The sequence below is a fragment of the Chiloscyllium punctatum genome, chromosome 10 (assembly GCF_047496795.1).
Source record: "Chiloscyllium punctatum isolate Juve2018m chromosome 10, sChiPun1.3, whole genome shotgun sequence".
In the NCBI taxonomy this organism is placed as follows: Eukaryota; Metazoa; Chordata; class Chondrichthyes; order Orectolobiformes; family Hemiscylliidae; genus Chiloscyllium; species Chiloscyllium punctatum.
In genome coordinates, this window is record NC_092748.1 from 112,183,689 (window position 1) to 112,196,122 (window position 12,434).

The 12,434-nt window shown below is 45.8% G+C and overlaps 1 protein-coding gene across 1 annotated transcript in view; it reads right to left on the reverse strand.

The window, feature by feature from the left end:
- wnt10a (wingless-type MMTV integration site family, member 10a) overlaps positions 1 to 12,434 on the reverse strand; it is a 75,611-nt gene that overhangs the window by 35,775 nt on the left and 27,402 nt on the right. The window contains exon 3 of the mRNA XM_072579945.1: positions 4,148 to 4,521. Within this exon, the coding sequence (XP_072436046.1) occupies positions 4,148 to 4,521 (374 nt within the window). The remainder of the gene's footprint in view (positions 1 to 4,147; positions 4,522 to 12,434) is intronic.

The window sequence follows — 12,434 nt, forward strand, 5'->3', positions numbered from 1 at the left end:
GGAGGTGTGGGCACAGGTTTTACAGTTCCTGCGGTGGCAGGGGAAAGTGCCAGAATGGGAGGGTGGGTCATAGGGGGGTGTGGACCTGACCAGGTAGTCACGGAGGGAACGGTCTTTGTGGAAGGCAGAAAGGGGTGGGGAGGGAAATATATCCCTGGTGGTGGGGTCTGTTTGGAGGTGGCGGAAATGTCGGCGAATGGTTTGGTTTATGCGAAGGTTGGTAGGGTGGAAGGTGAGCACCAGGGGCGTTCTGTCCTTGTTACGGTTGGGGGTGTGGGGTCTGAGGGCAGAGGTGCGGGATGTGGACGAGATGTGTTGGAAGGCATCTTTAACCATGTGGGAAGGGAAATTGCGGTCTCTAAAGAAAGAGGCCTTCTGGTGTGTTCTGTGGTGGAACTGGTCCTCCTGGGAGCAGATACAGTGGGGCAGAGGAATTGGGAATACGGGTTGGCATTTTTGCAAGAGGTAGGGTGGGAAGAGGTGAAATCCAGGTAGCTGTGGGAGTCGGTGGGTTTGTAAAAAATGTCAGTGTCAAGTCGGTCGTTATTAATGGAGATGGAGAGGTCCAGGAAGGGGCCAGAGGTGTCAGAGATGGTCCAGGTAAATTTAAGGTCAGGGTGGAATGTGTTGGTGAAGTTGATGAATTGCTCAACCTCCTCGCGGGAGCACGAGGTGACGCCAATGCAGTCATCAATGTAGCGAAGGAAGAGATGGGGAGTGGTGCCGGTGTAATTACGGAAGATCATCTGTTCTACGTAGCCAACAAAGAGACAGGCATAGCTGGGACCCATACGTGTGCCCATGGCTACCCCTTTGGTCTGGAGGAAGTGGGAGGATTCGAAGGAGAAATTGTTTAGGGTGAGGACCAGTTCGGCCAAAGAAATGAGAGTGTTGGTGGAAGGGTACTGTTGGGGACGTCGGGAGAGGAAAAAATGGAGGGCTTGGAGGCCCTGGTCATGGCGGATGGAGGTGTAGAGGGATTGGATATCCATGGTGAAGATGAGGTGTTGGGGACCGGGGAAACGGAAGTCTTGGAGGAGGTGGAGGGTGTGGGTGGTGTCTCAAACGTATGTGGGGAGTTCCTGGACTTGGGGGGGATAGGACAGTGTTGAGTTAGGTAGAGATGAGTTCAGTGGGGCAGGAGCATGCTGAGACAATGGGTCGGCCAGGGTGGTCAGGCTTGTGGATCTTGGGAAGGAGGTAGAACCGGGCAGTGCGGGGTTCCCGGACTATGAGGTTGGAAGCTGTGGGTGGGAGATCTCCTGAGGTGATGAGGTTCTGTATGGTCTGGGAGATGATGGTTTGGTGATGGGGGGTGGGGTCATGGTCGAGGGGGCGGTAGGAAGAGGTGTCCTCGAGTTGGCGTTTGGCTTCAGCAGTGTAGAGGTCACTGCGCCAAACTAACACTGTACCCCCTTTATCTGCTGGCTTGATGGTGAGGTCGGGATTGGAGCAGAGGGAGTGGAGGGCTGCACGTTGTGAGGGTGAGAGGTTGAAGTGGGGGAGGGGGGTAGACAGTTGATGCAGTTAATGTCCCGGCGGCAGTTGAAAATGAAGAGGTCGAGGGCAGGTAATAGGCCAGCGCAGGGTGTCCACCAAAGGGACTGTCTCTGTGCTCTATGACTCTAAAATGTCATATATAGTTCTTTGGGCTAAAAGGATCAAAGGATGTGGGGAGACAGTGGGAACAGGGGACTGAGTTGGATGATCAGCAGTGACCATATTGAATAGTGAAGCAGACTCAAAGGGCCGAAAGGCCTACTCCTGCTCCTTTTCTTCTATGTTTCTGAGGTAACTCACCATCACCTTCTGAGGGTCGTTAAGGATGGGTAATAAATGCCAGCCCATCCAACAATGCCCACATTCCCATGAACAAGTTTGTAAATTCCCAACGTGTTTCACCAGACTATTATCAGAGAAGGTCTGACAGAGAGACACTTAAGGAGATATCAGGATGGGTGGTCAAAAGTCAAAGAGATAGATGTTAAGTAGTGTTTTAAATGAGCAAAGAGAGGCAAGGGGGTTTAAGGAGAAAATTCCAGAGCTTAGGCTTCAACAACTGAAGGGACAGGCAGCAGATGGTGTATCATTAGATTGAAAGCATGTGTCGGCTGATGCATAAGGTAAATATTGACTAATTAAACATTTCAGACTGGGACAGGGATGTTGGAGGGATAGGTGACAGATGAATATTAATATTAATAGTAATCTCACCCTAAATCTATACCCTCGAGTTTTGGACTCCCCCAACACAGGGAAAAAAACGTTGGCTATTCACCAAGAAACATTTTTCTAATCAGTCTATTCTGAGACATAATGACACACCCCTGAAGCATGAACCCAATCCTCCTTGGGACGCTACCACTGTGCTGTAAGAGGCCAAAGCAATCACAGCAAGGATTGAACCTGTACTAGAACATAGAACAGTACAGCAGAGTATGTGTCCTTCAGCCCTTGATGTTGTTTTTTTATTAGATTCCCTACAGTATGTAAACAAGTCCTTTGGCCCAACAAGTCCACACCAATCCTCTGAAGAATAACCCACCAAACCCTAACATTACAGGCAATTTAGCATGGCCAGTGCACCTGACCTGCACATTGTGGGAGGAAACCAGAGCACCCGGAGGAAACCCACGCAGACACGGGGAGAATGTGCAAACTCCACACAGACGGTCACCTCAGGTTGGGATCGAACCCGGGTTCCTGGCACTGTGAGGCTGCAGTGCTAGCCACTGTGCCACCCCAAAACTATAGTGACCGTTTACCCTACGCTAAGATCAAATTAATTTACATATCCTACATTTTTCTATCATCCACATGCGTAGCCAAGAGTCACTATCGGATCAAAATTACTAAATATCGATCAATCAAGCTGGTCAGTGATATTATTACATACTATTAGAGCCAGTCAGACTAGAACACAAACCTCCTGAGCCGAGAGGTAGTGGCATTACTACTCTGTCACAGGACCCCCAGCATTACTCAACAAGAATATTAATTGCAGTTATCAATTTGCTATCACAAATTGGAGTGATTTGAAACCAACCCTCCTGGCTCTGAGGTAGGGACATTACCACTATAACACAAGCACCCTTAACGTTAAATGAGTATATTTTTTAAAATCAACCTGTTCAGTGATATTCTTACCGTAACTTTCATTATGGGGGAGGCGATAGTCTTGTGGTATTATTATTGGACTGTTAACCCAGAAACCCAGGTCATGTTCTAGGGACACAGGTTTGAATCTCACCATGGCCGATATTGAAATTTGAATTCAATAAAAACCTGGAGTTCAAAAAGTCTAATGACGCCCATGAAACGATAGTCAGGAATAATCCATCTGGTTCCCTAATGTCATTCCTAGGGAAGGAAGCTGCCATCCCTACCTGGTCTGGCCTACATGTGACTCCAATGGGGCTGATCTCTGGTGTAGGCCATAAATGCTGCCTAGCCAGCGATGATCTCATCTCCGTGAATGAAAATTTTAAAGTTACACACATTTCGGACAGATGGGACTTAAACCCAGGCCTCCTGGCTCTGAGGTAGGGACATTACCACAGTAGCCCCTAACATTCACTGATCATTTGACAGACCAAGTGCCTAACTGCTATCACTCATTTGTCCTTTTCTGTTTTCACGATGTGTGGATTTTTTGTTTTTGTTCTGAGCAGAAACAGACAGAGCGAGAGAGAGACAGACAGACAGACAGAGACACAGAGAGAGAGAGAGAGACAGAGACAGAGAAAGAGAGAGAACAAAAGAGAGAGACAGAGAGAAAGAGAGAGACAAAGACAGGGAGAGAGACTGAGACAGAGACAGAGACAGACAGAGAGACAGAGAGAGAGAAAGAAAAAGAGAGAGACAGAGACACAGACAGTGAGAGAGACTGAGATAGAGACAGAGACAAAGACAGGGAGAGAGACTGAGACAGAGAGAGACAGAGAGAGAGAGAGAGAGACAGAGAGAGAGAAAGAAAAAGAAAAAGAGAGAGACAGAGACACAGACAGGGAGAGAGACTGAGATAGAGACAGAGACAGAGACAGGGAGAGAGACTTAGACAGAGACAGAGAGAGAGACAGAGAGACAGAGACAGAGAGACAGAGAGAGACACAGAGACATAAGCAGACAGCGAGAGAGAGTCACTCACCTGCCGACCCACCCTGTTGTTGTGGAGCCTCATGCGTGAGTGGATGTCCTTGTAGGTTTCCCGGGAATCCAGAAAGTCCCTGGAGAACTTGTCACCATACTCCACGTCGGGGCTGCATCCTCCCCATTCCCAGGAGTCCTGGGGTCCCGGCAGGTCAGTGGGAAGGGGTTCGAGGACCCCATGTACCATGCCTTTGCCCCGGTTCAGCGCCTCCAGCTGGAGCCGGTTGAGCTTGAGACGGAAGGCCTCCTCATCGCCGCGCCTCTTGTCGTCACAGCTGCAGGCTTTCAGCTTGCCCAGGCTGCAGGCGTTGGAGACCGCGTGAACGACCCCTGCTGCTGCGATGGCGTAGGCATATGCACTCTCCTTAAAACCTGCACAGAGACCGAGACAACACAGGTCAATGTAGAATAGAATCCCAGCATCAGAGCGATGCAAAGGTGGCCGTTCAGCCCATTGTGGCCGGCTCCAATCCCCACTGCCAGTCCCCTGCCCTTTCCCTGCACACTGTCTCTATCCAAAGAATCCTCTTGAATGTCTCAGTTGAACCTGCCCATTCCCAGGCCCAGCCAGCAACACCCACATCCCATGAAAGGATATTAAAAGAAAATTAGGCTAATTAATCTTGATGAGGTAAAGTACCTTAAAATATTTTGATCCAGGGGTGGCAATGGCCCTGTGGTATTATCACTGGGCTCTTACTGGGTTCAAATCCTGCCATGGCAGATGGGAGTATTTGAATTCAATGGAGGGATGGGGAAGAAGTATCTGGAATTTGGAGTTGTATGATGACCATGAACCCATCATCACGAACAGTCACCCATCTGCTTCACTAATGCCCTTTTGGGAAGGAAACTGCCATCCTTACCTGGTCTGGCCTACATGTGACTCCAGACCCACAGCACTGCCATTGACTCTTAACTGCTCTCTGGGCAATAAATGCTGGCCTGGCCAGTCACACCCTCATCCCACAAATTAATAAAAGGATTCAATTATTCATGGTGCCATGTAAATGCAACCCTTTGTTGCTTTACCTGGATCTGACATATCTGAGAATTTCTATCAGGAACATAGTATGTGACTGGGTATGACACTGCTGCATATTACAGAGGAACCTCAATTCGCCGAACGACACGGACAGGGAGTATTTTGTTCGGACAATTGAACGTTTGGATATTCGAATGCTGGATAACACAGTTTAGCCAAGCATTTGGACCTTGCATTCATGCCATACAATCTGAAATTCAGACAATCAAAAGCCGAGGTTACAGTAAGCTGCTGTGTGAATTACGAGATGTAGCATTCACAAATGTGACACAGTGACTCAGTATGTCAATGTATATGCCACTCCTGTGCAGTATACAATAACCACAGAAAGAGATATTAGCGATGAAAACACAAAGTGCAGGAAATACTCAAATTAAAATATGAGAAAATAGCTGTGATCAGTGACCTCAGGCCTGCTCCATCATTTAATAAGACCCATGGCTGATCTGACTGTAAGTTCAAATCTAAATAACTCTTCACCCTCTTTCTCAACCAGAATCACTGCACCTCTGCCTTAAAATATTCAAGGCTGCTTCCATCTTTCAGGAAGACAGTTCCAAAAACTCACATACGGACTAGGAGCAGTAGGCCATTCAGCCCATTTAATACTGTCATGGTGGATCTCATTTCGGCCTCACTCCCCATAACCCTTCAACACATTACTAATCAAAAATCTATCTCCTCCTTAAACTTATTCGATGTCCCAGCATCTACCGCACTTTGAGGTGAAAAATCCACAGATCCATGACTCTTTGAGAGAAATCTTTGCTCCTCATCTCTGCTTTAAGTCTGTCACCCCTTGTCCTAAAATTATGACCTCTCATTCTAGATTACCCCACATGGGGAAAGGTCCTCTCTACGGCCACTTTGTCAATTCCCTTCAGTATCTTATGTACAACACTCTGAGAAAAAAATATATTCACCTCAGCTCTGTTTTAAATGGATGATTTATCAAGGGACCCAAGATTACGCAATCTCCCATCAGAGGAAGCATCCTCCCCACATCCACCTTGTCAAGACCCTCAAGATGTTACGGTTCTATCGCACAGGAGAAAGTGAGGACTGCAGATGCTGGAGACCAGAGTCGAGAGTGTAATGCTGGAAAAGCACAGCATGTCAGGCAGCATCCGAGGAGCAGGAGAATCGATGTTTCGAGTATAAGCTTTTCTGATGAAGGGCTTATGCCCGAAACATCGACTCTCCTGCTCCTTGGATGCTGCCTGACCAACTGTGCTTTTCCAGGGCCACGCTCTTGACCTGGTTCAATCACATCACAGGGTTGATGGTCAGAGACAAGAAATAACAAAAATGCTGTGATACAAAAGTCAAAGTGAACAGTAACAGTTATAGAATCATAGAGTTATACATGGAAACAGGCCCTTCGGTCCACACCGTCCATGCTGACCATAATCCCAAACTAAACTAGTCCCACCTGCCTGCTCCTGGCCCATATCCCTCCAAACCTTTCCTATTCATGGATCCATCTATTCATGTCTTTTAAACATTGTAATTGCACCCACATGCCCCACTTCCTCAGGAAGTTCATTCCGCATGTGAATCACCCTCTGTGTAAAAACTTTGACCCATGTCTTTTTTAAATCTCTCTCCTCTCACCTTAAAAATGTACCCCCCCAGTCTTGAAATTCCCCATCCTAGGGAAAAGACAACTACCATCAACTCTATCTACACCCTTCATTATTTTATCATAGTTTGCTTTATTCATTCCCAGAATGAGAGCGTAACTGTCTGGACCAGTATTTATTGCCCATCCCTAATTACCCAGAGGGCAATTAAGATAAAGCCCCATTGCGTGGGTATGGAGTCACATCTAGGCCAGACCAGGTAAGGATGGAAGTCCTTCCCTAAAGGACATTAATGAACCAGATGGGTTTTTCTGATGATTGGTAATGGATTCATGGTCATCATTAAATTCTCAATTCCGGACTTCATTGAATTAAAATTCCACCATCTGTCATGGTGACATTCGAACCCAGGTCCCCAGAACATTAACTGGTCTCTAGATTAATAATCTAGTGATCACCTCCGCCCCCAGAACCTCCCTTTGACCAACCACTTCCTCGACCTTTTCAACAGGGAAATATAACAACATTTCTACCACCCTTCAATTCTGACTCTGTTTATCTTAGAATTCCTACAATGTGGAAACAGGCCAGTTGGCCCAACAAGTCCACATCCATTCTCTAGAGAGTAACCCACCCAGACCTATTCCCCTGCATTTACCCCTGACTCATGCACCTACCTACACATCCCTGAAAGCTCTGGGCAATTTAGTATGGCCAATTTATCTAATCTGCACATCTTTGGACTGTGGGAGGAAACTCATGCAGACACGGGGAGAACATACAAACTCCACACAGACAGTCACCCGAGGCTGGAATCGAACCTGTGTCCCTGGCGCTAAGAAGTAGCAATGTTTACCACTGAGCCACCCTGCTGTAACTCTTGCTTCTCTCTCTCTGGGTTTCTGCAGAACTTTCTGTTTCTGTTTCAGCTTTCCAGTGTCTGTAGTATTTATTGAAAGATATTAGTGCAGGCTTTTAAAGAAGCAGGAGAGAGGGAGAGAGATTGAATGAAGATTAAAGTGACAATTCCATTGCTCAGGGTATTAGAATCAGCAGTACAAGCACCTACATTGGTAAAACTCCCTCGGAGTGAAAATGCCAAAAGTACCAAAAAAGAATTGTCATGGAAATCAAATATCCCAAATGTCAGCAGTAAAGGGTTTTCAGATCCAAGTCTGCTACCAATTATACTGTCATGAGAGATTACGGTAAGGCCTCATCTGTGCATTTGGTGCCTCATGGCAGGAATAAGAGGTTGTAAAATAACAGCAACATAAATTGCTTCACCCATTTTTTTGTGATCCTGCCACGCAAAAAAAGTGGTGGCGGCATTGCTCTGAGCAAATTAAGCAAGATCACAGCATTGTTATATGGCCAAAGGAGGCCCGCATTGTCTGTGCTGGCTCTCCAAGTGGATCTCGCGCCATTCCCATGCGTTCTTCACGTCACCCTGTACATTTTCTACTTTCTCATAAACATCTAATTCCCTTTTGAACATCTCGATTGAACCTGACTCCACCACACTCTCCGGCAGCGTGTTCCAGACCTTAACCACTTGATCTGAGAAAATGTTTCCCCTCGTGTCACTTTTGTTAATTTAAATCTGTGTCCTCTCATTGCTGACCCCTTCACAAGCAGGGTCACTTTCTCCCTACCTGAACCTCTCATGACTTGAAAACATCAATCAATCTCCTGTCAGCCTTCACTTCTTCAGGGAAAGCAGCCCCAGCTTTTCCAATCTATCTAAATATCTGAAACCCCTCACCCTTGATTCACCTCATGAATCTTTTCAGCGCTCTGTCTAATGTCTTCACATCCTTCCTATAACGCAGCATGCAGTGCTGGAGGCAGATTACTGTCTTATACAAGTTCAACACAACCCCTTTTACTCTTGTTTTCTTAGCCCATATTAATAAATCTTCAAATTAATTTGTTGCATGCACAGTATCTTGAGTTAATTTTCTGTGTCATCCAGAAAAGGCATAAAGGTCTTCCTTTTGATAAATACTTCATCTAAAGGGGTCGACAAATTGGGAATGAGCTTGACAAATCTTCTAAAATGGGGTCATAACCGTGCAATTCTTTGTTGTAAGTTGCATTGAAATGTATCATAGAGTCATAGAGCATGGAAACAGACCCTTCAGTCCAACTCGTCCATACTAACCAAGTTTCCCAAACTTAACTAGTCCAATTTGACTGTGTTTGACCGATACCCCTCTAAATGTTTCCTATCCATGTACGTGTCCAAGTGTCTTTTAAACATTGTAACCGTATCTGCCTCTTCCTTTGAGAGCTTGTTTCATATGTGCACCATCCTCTGGATAAAAAAACTTATCCTTCAGGTCCCTTTTAAATCTTTCCCCTCTCACCTTCAACTTATTCCCTCTATTTTTGGACTGCCCTACCCTGGGGGAAAGACCTTAGACACTCACCTTAACAATGCCCCTCTTGACCTCTATAAATTCACCCCTCAGCCTCCAACGCTCCAGGGAAAATTGCCCCAGTCTCTCCCTAATACTCAAACCCTCCAGTCCCAGCAACATCCTTGAAAATGTTTTCTGCATCCTTTCTAGTTTAACAACGTTCTTCCTATAGCAGGACAAGTTGTATGCAATATTCCAAAATTGGCATAATTGGCATCTGCAACTGTAAGTTGGTTACATCACATTCAGTGAATTTACTGAAAGACTGAACCATGAAACACAATTCTCAACCAACTGAAAAGTGACCTCTGTCTCTCTGTCTTCACAGAAGCTGCTTAACCTGCTGGGAATTCCCAGCATTTTCTGTCTTCATTCCAGGTATGGTGTCAGCCCGTGTTGAAGTAAATAGTGTTGAACTATAGTTGATGAAAGAACAGCGGATGCTGTAAATCAGAAACAAGAACAGAAGTTGCTGGAAAAGCTCAGCCGGTCTGACAGCATCCGTGAGGAGAAATCAGAGTTAACGTTTCGGGTGACCCTTCCTCAGAACTCAAACAGAACAATTCTGAGGAAGGGTCTCTGGACCTGAAATATTAACTCTGAGTTCTCTTCACAAATGCGGCCAGACCTGCTGAGCTTTTCCAGCAATTTCTATTTTTATTTTGAACAATATTCAGGCTTGAAGAATTGACAGTCCACCTGAAACAATAATTTATGGGAAGATGGCGCAAGTGAGTGGGGAAGCAACACTAAATAATCACCTGAACTTCCTGATGAAGGGCTTTTGCCCGAAACATCGATTTTCCTGCTCCTCGGATGCTGTCTGGCCTGCTGTGCTTTTCCAGCACCACTCTAATCTTGACTCTAATCTCCAGCACCTGCAGTACCCACTTTCGCCTAATCACCTGAACTTGCTAGTGTTTGGTCATAATGGAGACATTATCATATAAGAGTAATTCCCACAGGTACTACCAACGACTATACCTTCAGGTCCTCCTCCAGGTTAAAATCCTGTTTTATTATTGTCTTCTTACTCTGACTCGTACTTCCCCAGGACCCCCAAAATCCTCATCTTGCCATGTCCCTATGTTCTTAGAAAAGTGACTTCAACTAACTACCACTTAAGTCTTGAGCTTTCCTTTTTTTTTAATTCTCTCATGGGATGTTGGTAATGCTGGCCAGACTAGCATTTGTTGCCCATTCCTAACTGAATGGCTGACTGGGCTATTTCAGATGGCAGTCCGCATCAATGACAGTGGTGTGTTAGCTCGGTTGTCTGGATAGCTGGTTTACAATGTAGGGTATTATAAATGGTGTGAGTTCAATTCTCACACCAGCTGAGGCTATCATGAAGGTCCTGCCTTCTTATCCTCTTCTCCTCACTCAATTTGTCTACCTCTGGTGAGATAAGGGAGCAGGAGAGCCAATAATTTGGGTATAAACCCTTCATCAGGAATGTGTGATGAAGGGCTTATGCCCAAAAGGTCGACTCTCCTGCTCCTTGGATGCTGCTTGACCTGCTCTGCTTTTTACAGCACCACAATTTTTGACTCTGACTGCCTAGCATCTGCAGTCCTCACTTCCTCCTCTGGTGAGAGAAGACGACTATGGTGACTTTATTGTCAATCTGGAGTCACATGTTGACAAGACAAGGTCAAAAGGTTATATTCTCAAATCCTTTGCTGGAGTAAACCAGACAGACTTTTTTACATCAATTCGTGATGTTTATGCTGGTCACTAATGTGTTTCTAAAATCATTTGTGGGATGTGGGCATCACTGGCTGGCCAGCATTTATTGTCCATCCCCAGTTGCCCCTGAAGGTGTTTTGTTTCAAAGTTCCAGCAGCTACTATAATTGGTTTGGAAAAAGTATCCCGAGAGAATTAACATCAGGATGACTAAGCCAGTGACACTACCATAGTGGCAGTCCCCTTGACTTTAACTTCCCACTTAGATTCCCTACAGTGTGGAAACAGGCCCTTCGGCCCAACCAGTCCACACCGACCCTCCGAAGAGCAACCCACCTCCTCTCTGACTAATGCACCTAGCACTATGGGCAATTTAGCATGGCCAATTCACCTGGCCTGCACATCTTTGTGACTGTGGGAGGATACCGGAGCAAACCCACACAGACACAGGGAGAATGTGCAAACTCCACACAGACAGTCGCCCGAGGATGGAATTGAACCTAAGACCCTGGTGCTGTGAGGTAGCAGTGCTAACCACTGAGCCATTGTGAATCACCATGAATCTTGAAGGCTCACTGCACAGCAGGCCATTTGGCCTATCTCACATGCTCCTAGCTATCTAGTGATAATATATTTCACCTTAGAGTTGCAGTGGTTTCTCCTTTGACCACTCCCTATGGCAAAGCATTTTGAGTTCCAGCAGCACCCGTAGAGAGTGCATGGGTATGGTAACATGATCCTTCAGATTATGAGAGGGTCTGCCAGGCTAAATGAAGAGAAAAGCCTTCGCTGGTATGCCACAGAACAAAGCTGGTGGCCATTATCCCTCATGGATTCAATATGTAACTCAATAGAAATGTCTTCACCCAAGGCATGCAACTTGCTGTAAGGATAGTATGAGAAGAGCATGGGCATATTTGAGGAGAACGTTGATAGGGGAGAAAGGAATAGTAAAATATGGCAGTAGGGTCAGGTGCGGAGCATGAGAAGAGGCGTGAACACATCAATGGGCCAAATGGTCTGTTTCTGTGCAATAAATGAAATGCCAATGTTTTATGGGATTCTAAATTAATAAACCCACCATCACCCTCCCATCATTGTCTCCTCCAACAGAGGATATAGTCTTTTTCTTAAACATTTGATGAAAACCCATCATTATTTCATAACCCTCTATTAAATCTATTCTTTTGCCTTCTGTGCTGTTGTCGGGACAGTTCTCATGCTATGCTTTTTAATTATAGTTTCCCACTGTCTCTTTAATTCTTTTTTCTTGAACCTTGGTGGTGTGCTCACAATGCGATGTGGTCCTTTTGCAGAGGTTGCTTAATGAAAGTAAATAGTCATTACAATAACTGCCTGTGTGGTATGCGAAAATGAGCCTTCCAGGGAAATGATACACACAGGTTGCAAAACCAGAGATTGGCCAGTCAGAGCAACCCAGTCATGCAAATAACCCGGCACCCATGGTTTTTCTTCTCCTCTTCCTTCATCAAACCATCTTAGCTGCTGATAAAATCCCCCTGAACAGTCACTAAACCAATGTGTC